This window comes from Spironucleus salmonicida, chromosome 3, assembly GCF_000497125.1.
Source record: "Spironucleus salmonicida strain ATCC 50377 chromosome 3, whole genome shotgun sequence".
Classification (NCBI taxonomy): Eukaryota; Fornicata; order Diplomonadida; family Hexamitidae; genus Spironucleus; species Spironucleus salmonicida.
This window is the reverse complement of record NC_090598.1, coordinates 976,317-994,146: the sequence shown is the minus strand read 5'-3', so window position 1 is coordinate 994,146 and position 17,830 is coordinate 976,317. Positions and strand designations below refer to the sequence as shown.

General features: G+C 38.0%; 9 protein-coding genes across 9 annotated transcripts; 4 read left to right on the top strand and 5 right to left on the bottom strand. All coding sequences in view use genetic code 6, as the record gives it.

Annotated features, from left to right (window-relative positions):
- Positions 1-185: 185 nt before the first annotated feature.
- SS50377_22916 (putative Amino acid transporter) lies at positions 186-1,460 on the top strand (the record flags this gene model as incomplete). The annotated part of the gene is made up of 1 exon (XM_067906794.1): positions 186-1,460. The coding sequence occupies one exon, from the start codon at positions 186-188 to the stop codon at positions 1,458-1,460; it is 1,275 nt and encodes a 424-aa protein (XP_067766062.1).
- Positions 1,461-2,709: 1,249 nt separating this feature from the next.
- SS50377_22915 (uncharacterized protein) lies at positions 2,710-4,353 on the top strand (the record flags this gene model as incomplete). The annotated part of the gene is made up of 1 exon (XM_067906793.1): positions 2,710-4,353. The coding sequence occupies one exon, from the start codon at positions 2,710-2,712 to the stop codon at positions 4,351-4,353; it is 1,644 nt and encodes a 547-aa protein (XP_067766061.1).
- A 13-nt stretch (positions 4,354-4,366) lies between these two features.
- On the bottom strand, positions 4,367-7,162 carry SS50377_22914 (uncharacterized protein; the record flags this gene model as incomplete). Its single annotated transcript, XM_067906792.1, has 1 exon — positions 4,367-7,162. One exon carries the CDS (start codon positions 7,160-7,162, stop codon positions 4,367-4,369), a length of 2,796 nt encoding a protein of 931 aa, XP_067766060.1.
- A 1,076-nt stretch (positions 7,163-8,238) lies between these two features.
- SS50377_22913 (Sec7 family protein) lies at positions 8,239-12,849 on the bottom strand (the record flags this gene model as incomplete). The annotated part of the gene is made up of 1 exon (XM_067906791.1): positions 8,239-12,849. One exon carries the CDS (start codon positions 12,847-12,849, stop codon positions 8,239-8,241), a length of 4,611 nt encoding a protein of 1,536 aa, XP_067766059.1.
- Positions 12,850-13,258: 409 nt separating this feature from the next.
- SS50377_22912 (uncharacterized protein) lies at positions 13,259-13,954 on the bottom strand (the record flags this gene model as incomplete). The annotated part of the gene is made up of 1 exon (XM_067906790.1): positions 13,259-13,954. The coding sequence occupies one exon, from the start codon at positions 13,952-13,954 to the stop codon at positions 13,259-13,261; it is 696 nt and encodes a 231-aa protein (XP_067766058.1).
- A 167-nt stretch (positions 13,955-14,121) lies between these two features.
- Positions 14,122-14,352, top strand: SS50377_22911 (uncharacterized protein; the record flags this gene model as incomplete). Its single annotated transcript, XM_067906789.1, has 1 exon — positions 14,122-14,352. One exon carries the CDS (start codon positions 14,122-14,124, stop codon positions 14,350-14,352), a length of 231 nt encoding a protein of 76 aa, XP_067766057.1.
- A 745-nt stretch (positions 14,353-15,097) lies between these two features.
- Positions 15,098-15,397, bottom strand: SS50377_22910 (uncharacterized protein; the record flags this gene model as incomplete). Its single annotated transcript, XM_067906788.1, has 1 exon — positions 15,098-15,397. The coding sequence occupies one exon, from the start codon at positions 15,395-15,397 to the stop codon at positions 15,098-15,100; it is 300 nt and encodes a 99-aa protein (XP_067766056.1).
- A 138-nt stretch (positions 15,398-15,535) lies between these two features.
- SS50377_22909 (uncharacterized protein) lies at positions 15,536-15,787 on the top strand (the record flags this gene model as incomplete). The annotated part of the gene is made up of 1 exon (XM_067906787.1): positions 15,536-15,787. One exon carries the CDS (start codon positions 15,536-15,538, stop codon positions 15,785-15,787), a length of 252 nt encoding a protein of 83 aa, XP_067766055.1.
- Positions 15,788-15,796: 9 nt separating this feature from the next.
- Positions 15,797-17,782, bottom strand: SS50377_22908 (Glutamate-tRNA ligase; the record flags this gene model as incomplete). The annotated part of the gene is made up of 1 exon (XM_067906786.1): positions 15,797-17,782. The coding sequence occupies one exon, from the start codon at positions 17,780-17,782 to the stop codon at positions 15,797-15,799; it is 1,986 nt and encodes a 661-aa protein (XP_067766054.1).
- Between the last annotated feature and the right edge of the window lie 48 nt (positions 17,783-17,830).

Below are 17,830 nucleotides of genomic sequence, written 5' to 3'. Positions count from 1 at the left end.
AAGCAGTTAATATTCTATTTTAACAATTCGTTAAATCAACAATTCATTTCTTTCCTTCTATATAATAATAATTATATATATATTTGATACTTTTAGTGATTTTACTGTTTCAGTTTCTATTAATTATTTAATAATATACGATAATATATATTTTTACATTCCAAACTCTCTCACCGAATCTAGAAATGCCAGAATAGCGCTCACGTGTCTGGTCCATTCTAACGGCCTAGTCAATGCTATCAAATTCGCTTGAAATGGAGCAAATCGACGAACTAACTAAAGAGTTAGAAAAAATGCAAGAACCCTCAAAATCACAATCCCCCACAGCCTGCATCTTCAACTTTATTAACTCGACGCTTGGATCCGGCGTCCTTACGATTCCGTATATTTTTTCAGTAGCCGGTTATATTATGGGGCCACTAATCTCTATTTCCTTTGCTGTTTTAGCGCTAATTTCATTTTTTATGCTCAAAAAGGCATGCGATGCAACCTAAAAATTCCAATTCAACCAACTAACATTTGCACTTTTCAACAACAAGATTTTAGGCATTATATCAGTTCTTATGCAGCTTATTTTCATATAAGGAGCGCTAATCAGCTATGTCGTAGTAATTAAAGACAATATGTGGTTTTTTGGTCAAGACCAAGAACTCTACAGAAACCTGGCTACCACAGGAGCAACCCTGCTCCTGATCCTGCCGCTATGCTTCCTGAAACAGCTTAAAATGCTCAAATTCGTGTCCTACGCCATTCTTGTTGTGTTCTTTTACATAACTCTCGTTCTAGCGATTATTCTGTTCAGAAAACTCAAAATTCAGCCGCTCAACGTTCAGGCCTTCCAGGTGAATCTGAAGTCGCTGTTCGCGCTCTCGCTCTCGATCCACGCCTACTCGGCGCAGTACAACTTCGTGAACCTGTACTGCGAACTCTAAAACCGCGAGAAAAACGCGTGCAAGGTGCTATTCTCGACGTCGCTTTTGGTCGTCTGCACGTACCTCCTGGTGGGCTTTTTCGGGTATTTCGCGTTCGAGAAACTCACGCAGCCCGACATCCTCTCGAACCTGCCGCACACGATCCTCGCAGAAATTGCAAATTCGAGCCTCCTCTTCTTCATGATATGCCATTTTCCGCTCCCCGTCTACGCGATGCGAAAAGGAATGGAAAGTCTAATTTGGAACGTCAAAGAAGTGGCGTACTGGAAGAGCGTTATCATCAGCTGTAGCATTGTGGGTGTTTCGCTCGCTATTGGCCTCTTCGTGCACTCCGTTGACACCGTTTTGGATTTCACGAGCACCGTCGCTGGTGGGAGCCTGGGGTTCATCTTCCCGGCGCTGTTCGCGGGCAAGGTATACCGCAAAGAGGGTAGTCTTAGGGGTCAGGTCGCCTGCGCGATCTATATGGGTGTGGGGATTGCTATAATCATTTTGGCGTTTGGCATCGGCATTTACAAATGGGCGTGATTGGTTTATAATGATAATTGTATAATAATTATAATATAGTTTTATGGAATTAGTTTAAATGGTAAATATCAATATTATATTTTAATATTATATAAAATTATAAAAACTGGAAATTTGGGTTTTGATGAATGATCCTGTGCAGAATAGCTGACTTATAGAATCGGGGTAAATGAGTGGGTATTCAGTAGGGCTAGTTCATTTTCTATAAGTATTATTTGGGTTGTTCAAAGATAAATTGGATTATTCAGAGCAAACGAGTCATGTTTACTGAAAAGTTTAAATAAGATGGTGGGATGGAATATAATAGCATTAGTTAAATTTAGGTAACATTTTAAAATATAAAGTTGCTGATGAGTACAGATTTAATTTATCTTTACAATTATTATCATCGAATAATATAGTCATTTACCAAACGTAAGGTGTTTTTATGAGTTATTAGTAAATTAAAACAGTATCGTCAAGAGAAAACAAAGTTTGTAAATCAAAAAAATAAGATTAAATACGTACGAGATCGCAGTTTTAGTTTTAAATAATTTAATGTTACATACTGAAAGCCATGTGCAATTATATATGTACAATATTAAGGTTAAGAAAATGGTACATTCATCTTTTGGCTCGTAATCTTTACTTCTCATACTAATTTCTATTATATTTATTATAATTGTCATTACTAAATTTATTTAGGATTGCTATCTCTATGTTGTATTAATATTTTCACATTACTTATAAATTTTCCTATAATTATGAATTTCTATTGAATACTGAGAATATATACAAATGAGTATCGTTATTAAATAATTGGCGTATTGTCTCATCGTTTTAAAATTTTCAAGATAAGAAAATGATAACATGGAGTTTACAAAGCCCATATTATTTTGGTATAAAGATTACAGTAAAGTTTTGTTTATAAATGTCTCAGCTTATTTTATCCCAATAAAAAAGTAAATTTTAATTTTTTTTGTAATGTCGGTTTTATAATTATTACTATAAACAATGAATATTATTTATAATAGTTTATTAAGAATACAGTATTCATACTAAACTAAGTATTACTGATTTTTCTGTAAGTTTGAGAATTAGTATTAACCTTCGGTATATTTATAGTATAGTAAAAACAAAATTCATTTTTCTCTAGAAATTGAATTTTTGATAATAATAAATAAATAATAAATTATTAATTAATTTTTTCTCGTAAAACCTAAAAGTCATAATAAACTCTACATTATTAAATAATTTTAACTTATTAAAAATGCTGATTATATTGGGAAATATTGCTACCCAGTTTATCCTTTAAGCAGACATCTAGTAGGAAGAAGATAAATACTATAAATAGGTGGAGTTAGATAACTGCTATGGTAGAAATAACATGCTTTAGGTAAATATTGACACTAGTTAAATGTGCGTTATCTTTGACATGTAGCATAACCCTTTATGCGATCAAATACCGAAAGGGATTTATCTAGAAATACAAGTTTCCGACTATCCTGACAATGTTATAAGAGGGCAGATTGAAGTGTTTGATTACAAGAATGATAAATAAATCTGCTATAGCTGCCCAGTTATAGGAGCCGATACTAGCTGCAAATTTATTTAAAACACTGAAGTAGCATCTATTACGATAAGATCGCTTATTCGTAAAACTAAACTACCAGTTGGTAAAATAATGATAACACATCCAACATATTCTAACTGTTATGACAGCGGTCGCTCATAAGTATTTTTATCAGCAACTGAAGCCAAATTTGTTATCTTTTCTTCTGGATAATGCCCTTATGATTCTAACCCGACAATAAAATTTTAAATTAAGTTCTATGACACCAACAACAACGTTCAAGAGATGAGCTTTAACGCAAAAGACGAAGATGGAAACGACATTTACGTTGAAGAAAGCTTCACTGGCTACTTCACGCAAGTTATCAAGCAGGATTTCTCAGAATATGTATACAGCAGCTTCAATACCCTAATAATTTACTTCTACGTCGCATTTAACGAAATTACAGTGGCCAAACAGGCCAGTATCTCGCTAATCCAAAGCCACTAACTCCAGGCAATGTACCAGAACGCGATTTTTACGGTCTGGTCAGATCGCTTCATCATAACGGCCGACGGACTCGAGAACTCAGAGGAGCTGAACACACTCTACATACCGCAGATGAAGCGAATTTAACTCAGGTATCAGATTTTCAGCCAAATTACACAGGAAACGATCAGCAACCTCTTTTTCGAAGGCAACTCTTTCAACTTCAGCGAAATAAACCGTGGAATCGTCTGCGACGACGACAGCGATAATGGCTCCTGCACGGCGCTGTTACGTATGCTGCAGAGACTCAACTTGGCCGAAGTCGACATTCTGGTCCACTACTATTTTTACGACGATAGCAATACCATTTATCTCTACTCATCGCAGTTGATTTCACGGGTCGAGAACACGTGCTGGGCAGAGGTGTCGAGTGCGCTGCGCGCAGACGCAATCTGCGTAAATCTCACGCAGAATACCTTCTCAACGCAGTGCCCGTACCTGACGGCGTAACCAACTGTCTTCAAAATTGAGTACGGGGGAATGGTGATTTCGCAAAAGCTTAACTACTCGATGACAGTCTCGTCGATTTGCGTGCCCTGCGCATCCGCCTGCTAGCAGCAAGCAAATGCTGCTTTTAAGTAAAAACTTGAAATGCACATTACGTTTTCTACCGGTGGCAGGGGGTAAACTGTGACAATTCTGAACACATTTAACCAGAATTATGGAATTTTGTAAAATAGGTTATTGTATACAGGAATTGTAATTGCGATTTCTTTTATTGCCTTAGTTGTTTATTATATTATGAAATTTAAAGTAGGGGTGCAGTTCAAGTCCCGGAAAGCGATAAAAGTCAATGACGAGTTCGACCTGTGATTGTCTGTTTTATTCACTCACGGCGCTTGTTGACGATCTTTTCGTACTTCTGCGTCGCGCTCAGCTGCGTGTTCTGGTTCAGCTGCTGCTTCGCCTTTTTCTAGCGCCGCAGCCACGCCTCAGCCGCCTGTTCCGTGTCGAAGTTCCATCCCGCGTTATGGGCTTTCTCGATTGCCGATAAACGGCGCGGACTGACAATTTCGTTATGAGATATAACTGTGTCCGGTTTAATTTGACGAAGTGGAGTGTGATTCTACAGGACAATTATTGGAATATCAATGTGCTATACTGTTTTTTCTGCGTCTTTCAAGTATCCGGAGAGATCCATTTAATTCAGGTCATCATCGAAATTCGAATTTGAATTAGAATTAGATTTTTCATTCCCAAAACTAGGTAATTCGTCGTCAAAATCGTTCGCGAAGAGCTCATTTATGGCTGAAAATGTATTAGCGAGATTAGCTTTTTTGAGGTTTAGCGCCTGCCGCGCTATGAGAAGCTTCTAGTTAAGGCTAGAGCGGAATTTAAAGCGTTTGAAAAATTTCTAAATTTAAATTGTATACTTTAGTAGATGTTCTTACAACGTTTACTTATATTGGATTTACTGCTATATAGCCGTAACCACTTTTCCAAATTCGGCGATTTTGTACTATAAAGCTGCAGCTTCTGCCAGCTTTTGTCGCTCAGATTCTGCCTTTTAAAGAACTAATTAACGCTCTTCTTCTTCTTGTTATATTTTATAATTGAATTCTTCGATTTCGTTCTTTTTTTATTCCAATTTTTCAATAATTTTTTGTTTAAACAATTTATTTATTATTATACATTTATTAATAGTTAATACTAAAATACGCTCCACAACAATTTTTCTATAGAATTTTTAAATTTTAACGCTCCCAATGGCCTCAAAATTGCGATAAAATCGTCTACTCACAATAATTTAATTTTAAAAATAGTTGTTTCTGCGCTGATATAATGCCCGTAATCGTGCAACTTCTACAATCAATTTTTTGCTAATTTCGATTTGAATCAAATTTGATTTAGATTTTTCGCTTCTAGAAAATCCAAAAAGGTTCAAAAAGTATGAAAAAATCGCATTTTAATCATTTTTAGTTTCTGATTCAGAGACGTCAACGATGTTTAAATCTGTCAAAATTAAACGGAGTTCATCCATTCCTAAATTCGTTATTGCATAATTAAAAAATCTACCCGGAAAGGAAGGGAACTGATATAAAGGCATGCAATTTATGAAGCTGAAAACGAACGAATTTTCGTATTTGCTGGAGATCGGCCTAAGAGAAATTTCGGTTTATTGGAAAGATTTTAAATTTGGAAACGCGGAAATTAAAATGTTTTTAAAAGAAATTGGAAGGGCAGAAATTGAGTTTGTGAAATTTATGATTTCGATATTAGGAAAAACGACGTTGAAATCGCAAATTGCGTGCGTGAAATCATCCGGAAATGGCAGTAATTCCATTTCAATTTTTTTCAAAAAAGGGAAAAAACAATTTTCATATTATAATTATTATGTGTTTAAAATAAGTAATTCTAGGTAATTCAAGTTTATGTTTTAAAACGGAAAATGTAATTTCGTATATTATAAATTGAGATCCTTCAAAAATTGGAATTAGCTAAAATCGATCGTTTAATCAAAATCGTTATTATGATTTAAATGTAGTATTGAAAGTAAAGGAGTGGAAAATTGAATTGAATTTAGATTGTTATTAGCTAATTTAAGTGAATTTAGCATTGGGCAGACAAAATTTCCAGTCAAAATTTGATTATTGCTCAAATTGCATTCTGTCAAATTTTAACACTCCAAATGAATCTCTTTCATATTTGAATTCGTTATTTTTACATATATTAAGTTTCTGCATAAAATCGACGTTCCTTCTACCTGGCAGTTATTGGCAGAAAATGACAAAAGTGAATTTTTCAAATCATTTAGCTTAATTCTACAATTTTCAAGATCTAAAATTAATATGTTATTATATTATATATTTGCTATATTGGTGACATAAAAAACTGTTTAATTCAGTGGAATGTACTAATTTTCTAATTTTGTGATTTTTATATTGTCGGTATCTATTTTGTTGAAATTTTTACTGTTTCTGTCGAAAATTTGCTTCCGTTTGGAAGTAAAGGCCGCTTTTTCTTTTCGCTCTTTCTCAGTATTCTAAAACTATTCATCTAGTTACTTCATTTTGTCCGTTAGATTTTGGATTTATATTTCTTTAAATTCTAGTTTTTCTGGCCTTTTTCGCTTCTTTTGAGCTATTTTTAGCTTCAAAATTTGCGTCTAATTAGACTTTTCTGGGGCTGGTTAAAATAAGCGCTACGACTGCTGAAGTAGCGGTGTTTAAGTGGTGTCAACAGGCTTACTTTCTGTTACGTAAGTTGCTTAAAGTGAGCTGTTTAAAGCGCAATTTGAAGCATTTAAAGTATCGTCTACACCAGAATACATTGGGCTTTGAGCATCAGTAATACCGATCATTGATTTGTCGGTCAAAATTTCGACATTTTCTAAGCTTGGGATGTTTAATTCTTAGGTTTGATCTATTAAATCCTCTTCTAAAATTACAGCATCTTGTTAAAAATCCTCTATTTTGTTCACTTAAACATCGAAATCGTCTTCAAATTCATCGATTTATGCATCTATCTGTTCAAGATTTTGGTTTTGAACATTAAAAATATCTTTTGCAGTAGCTGTATTCATATCATTAATAAGTATCTGTAACGCTTCCTTTTGAGTCTTCCGGTTTTCAAAATATTTGCTAAATAGGTCCTCTGCATCTGATGAAGAGGAGTTTGACATTTTTAGATATATTATGTATTATATATAATAATATATTAAATGAAAATATATCTCCCAAAAGAAAGTGTAGTAGCTACGTCTACTAACTTTATAGTTAATAAATAATCTTTGAATATACTAGCAACCTACCAAGATAATTTCGTTTTAACAGGATTCGTTTGTAATAATACTAGCAAACATTAAATAATTGTAGGATATGGAAATCTTAAACGGACCAATGTGTTTTTCATAAGAAATACATGATGAAATTAAGGGAATATGTATATTGTATGAGATATCAGTTAATTGTGTATTAAATAATAGACATCTGCTATAATTACAAAGCACTATAGAAGTTAGGACAAAGTATTCTTAGAATCATTGGAAACTCCATATCAATTAGAAAGAGAAAATACTTTTCTAGATATTGATGATGAAAGTTGACCTATTATACAAGAGTATAAAACTTAGTTGACTAATGCTAGTATAAGTTCCATAATTTTAATTAGCTTTATCGGTATGTCTAGTGTAACAGCAACAATTATTATTTTTAATACACAATAATTGGACTATGTTAGAATCTAAATTGAAATAGTTTGAAACTTGTTCTTATTAGGTAACAATATTTCTTTCGTACTAATATTAGATTGAATTGTTTTTTCTAAACTTTACTGTTAGTTCATAACTAAAACCTATATTTTTAAATTTTTAGTGTGATTATATCCAATCTAACGCATACAAAATTAAAATATCATCATTTTATTTATTCCGACTAGTTAGATAATTCTATAGTATGAATTCTTATTGTTTGACTATCTAAACTAATTTTGAGAAGAAAGTCTAACTTAGTTGTAGTCTTAAGTTGAATGTCTATTGTAATAATTAACAAAATTGCACGAAACGGTAAAATTTACCAATATTATTAAGAGTTATAGCCAGTAATTTGCACCCGCTATAATTCTTTTAAAACTGCTTGCCTGCTCCGCCATTTCAGCTTTTCTAATTTCAAGCTAAATTAAGCACAATCCACCTAAAATTTTAACCTATATAAAACACTCCTTACCTCTCTAAATTATACATAAAACGTTAACACTCAATCATCTCTTGTACCAGTCCTTCAAAATCCAATAAACTTGCTTTCTGATCTCCAAATCATCATCTAAAACGCATTCTAACAGGCTGTCGTACACTTGATCCTTAAATACCTTTTCGAAGACATCCATTTGTAATTACACAATAAACTCTAGCAAAAACTTCCTGTCGGCAACTGGCTTTGCAAGCTCAATTTTGAGAACCTCGCATACGCAGCTTGCGTGCTCAGGAGTCTGATTATCTAAGAAATTCGAAAATATGAAATGCAAACCGAATTTCCACTCCTATTTGCCAAATTATTCCATATTTTCCTTGAGAAATGCGCAGCAATACGGCAATGCGACCTAGCTCATGCGCAATGCACTCTCCCACACGAATATCAGCTTTTCGTGGAACTCAATTTTGACCAACTCTTAAATTAAAAAATCCACTTTAATCTAATTCCGTTTTATAATATTAACAATAATATTTAATATCTATTTATATTGCACTTTTTACAGTAGAATTTGAAGCGTTTTTTCTGCCAAATTTTCGTCGATTTCTACGAATTCAACCCCGCAATGCACCCCGCAGCCGCACGTCTCAGCGCCATCTATGACGCCCACGCACGCGCTACTTTGGCTGCTAAAAGTGTCGATGGATTCCGCGCAAAATGCGACCAAAAACTCTACATTTTGCTCCCGCAAAAACTATCTAATTAGCACTTAATTCTAAGTCCGTTTTTCCACATTACTTTCGGATAAGAACATACACAAAATTTTGCAAATTTTCCGCTCCTAATTTGGAATTTTCGAAAATCGTTATATCAGTTCCAAATACAAACTGATATAACAGTTTTCGTTTTGTTATATCAGTACCAAAACGCTAAATAATTCGTTAACTTTTTCAAAAATCTCCTCATTTTCGACGTAAAAAACGAGCATTTTGACCGTTTATATCAGACTTTAATTAATTTCGCGCACGAATTCCTTCCCCTGCAACTGCACGATCTGGCTCTTCATATTCATCGATTTGTCGAGCTTTTTGATCAAATTCTCGCACGAAATGAAGAATTAGCGACTCGTTTCGTGCACCGTTTCCGCGAAAGAAACCAAAAACTGAAATGGTGGAAGGGAATTTTTATCATATATAGTTAAATATGAAGATAAATAAGAGAGGATTATGGAAATCATGTAAAGTTCCGAGGAATTGAGCGTTTAAGTGAAAGGGGCCAGAATTTGACCGAAAAGCCGCGAATTTTCGCTGCTGCGGTTCTTGAGCAGATATTGCATGATAATTTAATGCACAGAAATCGCGATATTCGACCCCAAACGGTGATTCGAAGTCGACAAAATGCTCACCACCGCAGGCGTAACCAGCGGATATAAGTCCTCAAACTGCCCCAAATTCTCTTCCAATTTGACCGAAAGCGTCGAAATCAGCTTAGAAATCGAAAATTGCTAATAATCGATATTCAAATAGATTTTCTGCTCCGTTTCCGCGTTCGTCGAGAGCACCTCAACGAAGTACTTGAACTCCTCGTTCGAGAGCGCTGAGGCGTTAGCGAACAGCTTTTCGACCTTTGCGAGCGTCTGATTTTCGGCGAAATATTTGCTGATTATTATGTAATTCTGGACCACTTCGGCGTTGCCGAAAAGCGACTCCGTGAGGTCCTGCCGCAGCGCCTCAGGGCCGCCAGCGTTGCGGAAACGGCGCGAAATGCCTTTTCGCAGCAGCAAATCGACGTAGACGCAACGCGAGACGACTTCGCCGATCTGCAGCAGCGCTGCGCCGAATTCGATTTTTGGGCCGAAATCGACCAATGAGTCGTTTAAACCGCTCCGGAAACTCGCTCGTTCGATCAGAAACTGGATCAGATCAAGTTTCTGGGGGCTCATTTTCGGGGTGCGGAATTCGGGCGAAAATGCCCCGTTGCGGTACGCGCCCAGCGCGGTGCTCTGCGAGTCGAACGCCGGGCGCTGCAGGATCGGATTTTCGAGGATTTCTGAGTACGAAATGTAGATTTCCACGACTTCCTGACGAATTTCGCCCATCGCGCTGCGCAGGTACAGCCGCAGCGCGTTCTGGAGGCACATTTGGCTCGGCCAGCTCGGCTCCACCGCGCGCGTCAGATTTAGGAGCGATTTGAGATTTTCCACTCCTAATCGTTATATCATGTGGTTCATCGAAATTTCGTCGAAAACGCAATTTTGAAATTCGAAATTCGTAATGCTCAAAATTTCGCTGTTGAACTGCCGCATGCCGATTTTGACCCATTCGAGGCACGCCTCGCCCTCGCGCGAGGCTTGAGCATCGGCGTCGTCGCCCAATTTGCTCAGAATCGCGAATTTCGCCTTTATCGCCTCGATGCTCCCCAGCGTGAACGGGCTGCGCTCGATTTCGTCGTAAACGGCGCCCAGGAACTCGTCAGAGAGCTCCCCGGAGCAGTCGATTTGCTTCGTGTTGCGAACGAACATTTCGCGCGTCATGCGGCCCTGGCGCGCTGAGGCGTTGTGCAGGTCCGTATTGAGCATTATCGCGGCGTAGCTGAGGCCGTGGGTCGTCCGGTGGGACAAATTGGCCGATTTCGCGTACGCCCAGGAGAAAAATGAGACGATTCGGTCGATCACCTGGCCCTCGCCAGGGAGCCGGAAAAGGCCCAGAAACGCACGCAGCGCTGACACGAATTACGCGTTTTGGGGCAGGTAATTTTGCTCGAAAAACGTCGTAAAATGGAGCAAAATCGCGCGGTTCAGGACGCGCGCGCCGCCGATGAGCTCCCCAAAACCTGTGCGCGAGAGCCCGATGTCAAAATCTGCGTTTTTGAGGTACTTGAAAACGAACGCCACGACGCTCTGGAAGTAGCTCTCGGCGTTCGTGTACTGGCACGAAAACTCGTCGATGAGGTCCAAATTGTGCTGAAATTCCTGCTCGAAAGTGCGTTTCACGCGCTTCTTTGGCGCCTCCTCTTCGATTTCCACACCGTCCAATTTCGTCAGTTCCGGGAGGTATCCGAGCCGCTCGAAGAGGCTAATGGCCTTCATGGGCGCCTCATCGAAAAGTTAGAATCCGGCTTACATTTTGATTTTCCGCTCCTAATTTTCGATTTTTGGCATACTTGAAAGTCCGAAAGTTGGCTGAAAATCGCAGAATTTGAGTGAAAAGTCGCACAGATTGAAATTCGTCGCTATGGAGTCGATGAGGCGCGAAAACGCGTTTTTGAGGCTCTCAATGATGTTGGTGCTTTTGTACGCCATTTCGACGTCCTATTTCTCTTATTTCATATTTAAAAAAATACCTTCTTCGATGTTTACCACTCCACATGTTCTTATGAACTTGCTAATTTTCGAATAATATTGATTACCGTCTCCCAAATTGTCCAAAATTCTTTTCGCTTCTATACTTAATTTTTAGCTGTAGAATCGCGTATTTTTCACTCCTTCGACCTGAAAGTTCGCGTTTTTGTACTGCTTCAGAATGTCAATTTGGTCCTAAAAAGCCTTAAAAATCGACGCGAAAAGGTCCGGAAAATCGAATTTACAGTCGAAATTCGCGTAAACGAGCTGCAGCAGCCGGCCCGGCGGAAAGTGCTTCCGCTGGAACAGAAAAAACTCGTTTTCGGCCGTCGCTGACGTGAACTTTTCGGGGAATTCTGCCTCGGCGTCGAGCAGCAAAACGTTGCGTCGCGCGGGCAGAATTTCGAGGATCCGGAGGTCCAAATCATCGGAGCTGAAGAGGCGCGTTAGGTGCATTATCACGTTCGATTTGAGCGTGAAATTGCGCACCTCCGCGAAGTTCAGAATTCGAACGCAGAACGCAGTTATGTGGTCGAAAAACAGCGAAATCGGAAAAAGTGGAAGGAAAATTTTCAATATATGCTCTATTATATATAAATATACATTTTAATTTTTATTCGTAGAAATGGGAATTAGCTGAATTAGCTTGGAGTAAATCTGATAGAAGAGCTCCGTGAAGGTCTCGTTGAGCGCGTTATGGGGGTAGTTTTGGGCGATAATCAGCAGAATTTGAGGCACGATTTCGACGAAGTTCTGGCGTTCCTGAGCTTCAAAATTGGGGCCGAATTTGTCGAACAGAAAAACGTTTTTCAGCGCTTTGTCGCAGTAGGACACGAGCGTCTCGAGGATTTCGGGAGTAGCGTCGAATTTGAGGCACGCGAGCGCAACCGCCTGAAAAAGCGCCTCCGGGGACTGCCGGAACGCGCAAATGAGCAGTTTCAGGTGACTTTCTGCCGAAATAGGAGCGGAAAGGAGCGGGAAAAGGAGCGGAATCGCCTCTGGAGCGCGGGCGAGGGGGTGCTAAAAGAGGGTGATAAGGTGTTCAGGGAAGGGGGAAGTCGCAATTTGAGAAATTTGAGAAATTTGAGAAAGTGGAAGGAGGGAAAGGAGGCGAAAAAGGTGTGCCGTGGGTGGTCTGGCTAGCAGGGGCGTCAGAACGGAAGCTATGAGTTCCGGCTGCAGCTCCAGCGCATAAAGGCTCTGCTTGGCCGCCACGTCGAGCTCGGTTGTGAGCGCTGTAAGCGCCATCTTCAGGTCCTTGTCCTTCTTATTCTCGGCGGCGAGCGCGGCCACTACGGACGGCAGAGAGCTCAGCTGCTGTCTGCTGAGCTTGACTGTCATTTGATTTGGAGTGGTTGTATAAATTAATATATAATATATAATAATCGTAAAATTATTGTGGAGTGGAAAATATAAATGTTATATAATATATAATAATGATAGTTATAAGGTTTTGGGCGGCTGGTTTACGGAGATAGTATGTGTAAGTATGGTGTATAGCGGAGTTCGCAGATTTCGGTCTAAATAGTTTATATTAGTATCAAAATGTGTCAGGCAGTGCGTGTTCTACCGTTCTAACCGCTTCATTAACCGATTTCGATTTTCACTCGCAAGATAGTCCTTACTGATATAAGTAAGCTAGAAAATAGTGAAATTCGCATAATCATAATATTTAGTCACCTCTCCTAATTAGTAGCCCCATCACTGTTTATATCATCAAATTACACAGCTGGGTTTGCTTGCTACCCGCTCACTTTGCCAGCTGCAGCCGCTGTAGGTTCTCAACCCGAATCCGCTCTCCGTACCTCCTAATTAGCTCGTTCTTCACCTTCGCATCGTACTCCTTGTGCATCACGGCTGGTTTTACGGCCCTGAAGTCCTCTTTGTACAGCCGCTCTGACCACTGCTTCTTGTCGCTTTCGTACTTCTCCCGTATACGCTGGTGATGGTCCTGCAATAAATGCTGCTAATCGAATATTTCGTATATGAGCTTGCTATTTGCAGCTGATTGTTTTTAAAATTTCTCAGTCTTCTGGCATTCGAAATTTTCAATTTTAGAGGGCTTAGTGCGTGTCTGGTAGACGGTCTCATAGCTCAACGACGCATCAACCTCAGCTTTAGATAACAAAACCGATGTTGCTGGCTTGACTGAAATAGTGGCGGAATCAATGATATCTTCAATTTTCAGGTCGCTCAGATACTCTAGCTAGGTATTCCTTTTATTATGGTTATAATTTTGATATTTTGGCGGTGAAATAGCCTGCCTTGAGCCTTTAAGTATGCTTTATGCGATAGTTATCTTTGAGTTCGTGATATCGTCATCACTCAGTTTTTATATAAATGGGTTTCTTACGCTTTTACGTTTAAACTCTGATATATAATCTACATACTGAATAGAACTTAAAAGAGTTACTTGCTTAGCCTCCTACATAGTAAAACTTTCCATTTTTAGAAATGAGGACTACGGATTAATAGTGTATAATATATATAATTCAACATTAGTAAATATAACTATATAATGTAATATAATATGGATCATTAGATTAATAATAAACACATAGTTTTAATTTATAATGGTATAATATCCATACCATATGTTTTATCACTCTCCAAATGAACTAGTCAAATTAAATAAACCAAGAATTACGGGCATCAATTGCAATGACCAAGTCTTTTAAGCCTAAAATGTTCTCAACGTAGCCTGTATTGGCTTAAAAACCTAGATATAAAACTCCAACTTTAGACAAAATTGAGCTCAGAAGCTGTAGAAAATCAGGATTTGGTAGATTAACGTAAAACGATTTAGTGAATATGACTCTATATCGAATTGCACGTGATAAATGAAATTTGGTTTTTTTAACTATGTTATTGTGGTTAATTTCTTATAGTAATAATTTACTATTTTTTTACAAATATCATGTATTCTAAGTGATAATGTTGTAGTTCTTAACCAAAACATCTTCTATAACAAATATATTATCAATTAGTAAAGTTAATTTCCAAGAATAGATGTTAAGTAGAACAAAATTATTTTTTATATATTTTTAATTTCATAATGTAAATAAATCTTTCTTAGTATATGTGATAAGTCTAATGGTTTTTTATTTATTACTAATTTTTCTTTATTAATAACTCAATTTTACAATAATCAACTTCGTTATTCTAGCACGTAAATACTTCATACTAATTTTATATCCTACATAGTATTACTAACATACTTAACACAATATTAATAAAATTTATTTTCTATTATAAATTATACTGTTTAGTTTAAAGAAACTTTTATAAATTGATACTCTTTAATCATATATAGAAGAATAAAACATGTAATGATACAAATAACATTTTTTTAACAATAAATAAGAAAAAGTAATTCTCCACATAAAAATAAATGAAACTATTACTAATGATTTACCTCATTTTCTTCGATTATCCAGATATAATATCATTACTTTCTAAATATTGAATACATAGAGGGTTTAAAATTAGTATCTTGAAAATATTAGTTTCGCAAATAAAATTTTTAACATTGAACCAAGTTATTATAAAATTTAATAAACGAGAACTAACTCATTTTCAAGTTAATTTTTCATTATCTACATTATTTTTTATTTAAAGGCTTCGGGTCCCTTTAAATTTGAAGATTGTTAACTTGTGATGATTGAGCGCTTTTGAGCTATATTTTTAGTATTTAAAGAGGTGATTTTTAGGATTTTAATGCATAAATAAGAATAGGCTATATTTTTCGCTTAACCTAATATTTTGCTACTTTTAGCTATTGCTATTCAACTTCATTGTTACGCATAAGAATCTATTTAGGCCGACACTAACACTTTGGTAAGAATGATGAGCTCACTTACGTCTCAGGTAGCGGTAGAATAAAATTCATTTATACACATAATTATATTTAATATAATATATTAAGTTAGATCGAATGAGAAAAAACATACTAAAGTCTCCGTACGATGTATTTCCTAAGCCAGTAATACCGGTTTTGATACCCAGAAATAAACTAGTAAATTCCTTCATGCACACATAAAAATTAACCCTTTCTGCCGATTTGGAGGAACTTGAGAAGTTTGATTTCAAGCCAAAAACAGCACGTACCGCTAGAGAACGCGCCCCGTCGAACAGATCTATGCGGAAACTCCACTACATCAATACTTCAGGTTCAATAACCATCAAGCCACTGGGACTTTCTCAGGCCAAACCTCTGGAAATAAAGGAATTCGGCGAGCATCTGTTTAATCTGGACCTCGTGGATCAGCTGATTGAGTGATCAAAAGCATCATTCTTCGTCGAAAGTAAAAGCACCGACCTGGGCTTTTGCCTTGCCCTCTGGAACGTAGTTCAGCACGTACTCGTTGTCTTCGATCTTGTCGACGTAGTAAAAACCCATTCTCTCCAACTGGAGGATGTCACCGACCTTAACGTAATCGGCAAAGTTGTCTTAGACGTACGCGCCAAACTCTCTCTTGGAGTTTGGATTTACGAAATCCTTAAAATCGTCATTTTCTTCCAAGATTGCCTTTGTAACTAACTGGCCGTAATAAACAAGTTTGACCTTTAAAAGTGATGAAACCCAGGTAAACTTGATAGTGTCTGCGTAATCTTTATTTTCTAAGAAATTTTTCAATTTTCCATCAACTTTTACAAAATTTCCCCAACCCATTAAGGTGAATTTCTTGCCCTCCTCAGCTTACTCGAATGCCTCATAGTCTAAAGGCGAAATGAAAATTTTGCTGTTTTACTGCTTCTTATATGTGCCGATAGCACTATTTTTGGGATGAAGTGGAAGTTCCACGGTCGTATCTTCAATATTTGACAGCTACACCTCCTTAAAACCCTCTAAAACTGAGTGGAAACGCTTAGAAATTGGCTCCAATCTCTGCTTATTCAAAGCCCATAATTTGGACCATTCCTGATAATTCAAACGGCGTGAAGCGCCCTATCCAATAATGAACTCCTCAATAGTCTTAACTAGCAGCCCCCTGCGCATCAAGCCCTGAACGGTTGGGAAACGAGGATCAAACCACGATTCGACCTTATTTTCGTCCACAAACCACTATAAATGCCGCTTGCTCATTATGCTATATTGCATTCTCAATCTCGAGAAATCCTGCAATTCGGGGCACCTGAGGCCCAGCTAGCGGTTTATCCACTAATATTGCTCATTTCGGTCCAAAAACTCAGTCGTGCGGAGCGCGTGCGTGATGCCCTCAATGCTGTCAATAATGGGGCAGGAGAAGTCGTAAGTCGGGTAAACGCTGAATTTCCTGCCAGTTCGGTGGTGCGCGTCCTTCACGTTAACGCGATAAATGACGAAATCGCGCATGCACTTATTGAGACTCGCCATGTCGCATTTGGCGCGAATGCACGTTTTCTGGCCCTCCGGAGTGCCGCTTTTCATCTGCTCCCAAAGCGCCAGATTTTCGTCGATTGAGGCATTTCGAAATTGACTTTCCACTCCATCAAATCGCTCCTTTTGCATTATATCAGTTACGGTCTAATCGGCGTACGCAAGATTTTTTTTGATGAGAAATTCGCACTTTTGCATGAAAAGCTCAAAATGGTCCGATGTGTAACTCATGGAGTCGAAGTTGATGTTCAGAACGTGCAAATCTGCTATGATGTTATCGACGAATTCCGGGTTTTCTTTAGCTGGATTCGTGTCGTCGAGTCGAAAATGCAATTTCCCGGAGTATTTCCGGGCAAAAAAGTGGTTCAAAATGGCCGCTTTTGCGTGTCCGATGTGAAGAAAACCTGAAGGCTCTGGAGGGAATCTTGTCACAACTTCTTTCCCTACGTTTTACAGCACTGGAGTGGTGTCCTGAGGCTGGGCCTGAAGGAACTTCTTGAACGCCACCGCCACTTGGCCCCTGGCCGCTTTTACGGGTCCTGGAGCGGTTTAGAGCGTCGGAAATTCGTTTAAATTTTGTTGCACAAAAGGCGATTCTGAGATATAAAAAACGTTTTCTGGATCGATTTTTTCGAGTTCTGCGGTCACGAGAGGGAGGTCGAAAGCGGTGTAGCAGAGGGGCAGGAGGGTGGCCAAGAGGGCTGCGTTGTAGCTAGGTAGAATGTGCGCAGCTACGTTTTCAAGACCAGTAAGGGTGATATCGTTGAACGTATAGGAAATCGTTTCCACGTCTTTAGAGATGAAATAAGATGCCTGGGAGTTGGCTTAATTTACTAGAACAGCTATGAATGCAGAGCAGAACTCTGGGTTAAATGTAATGGCTGGAATTGGGCCTTTAGCGGCTTTCGGTGGCATTTGGTGAAATGGTTATAAGGAGTGGGGAATATTGATTATTATATCGTA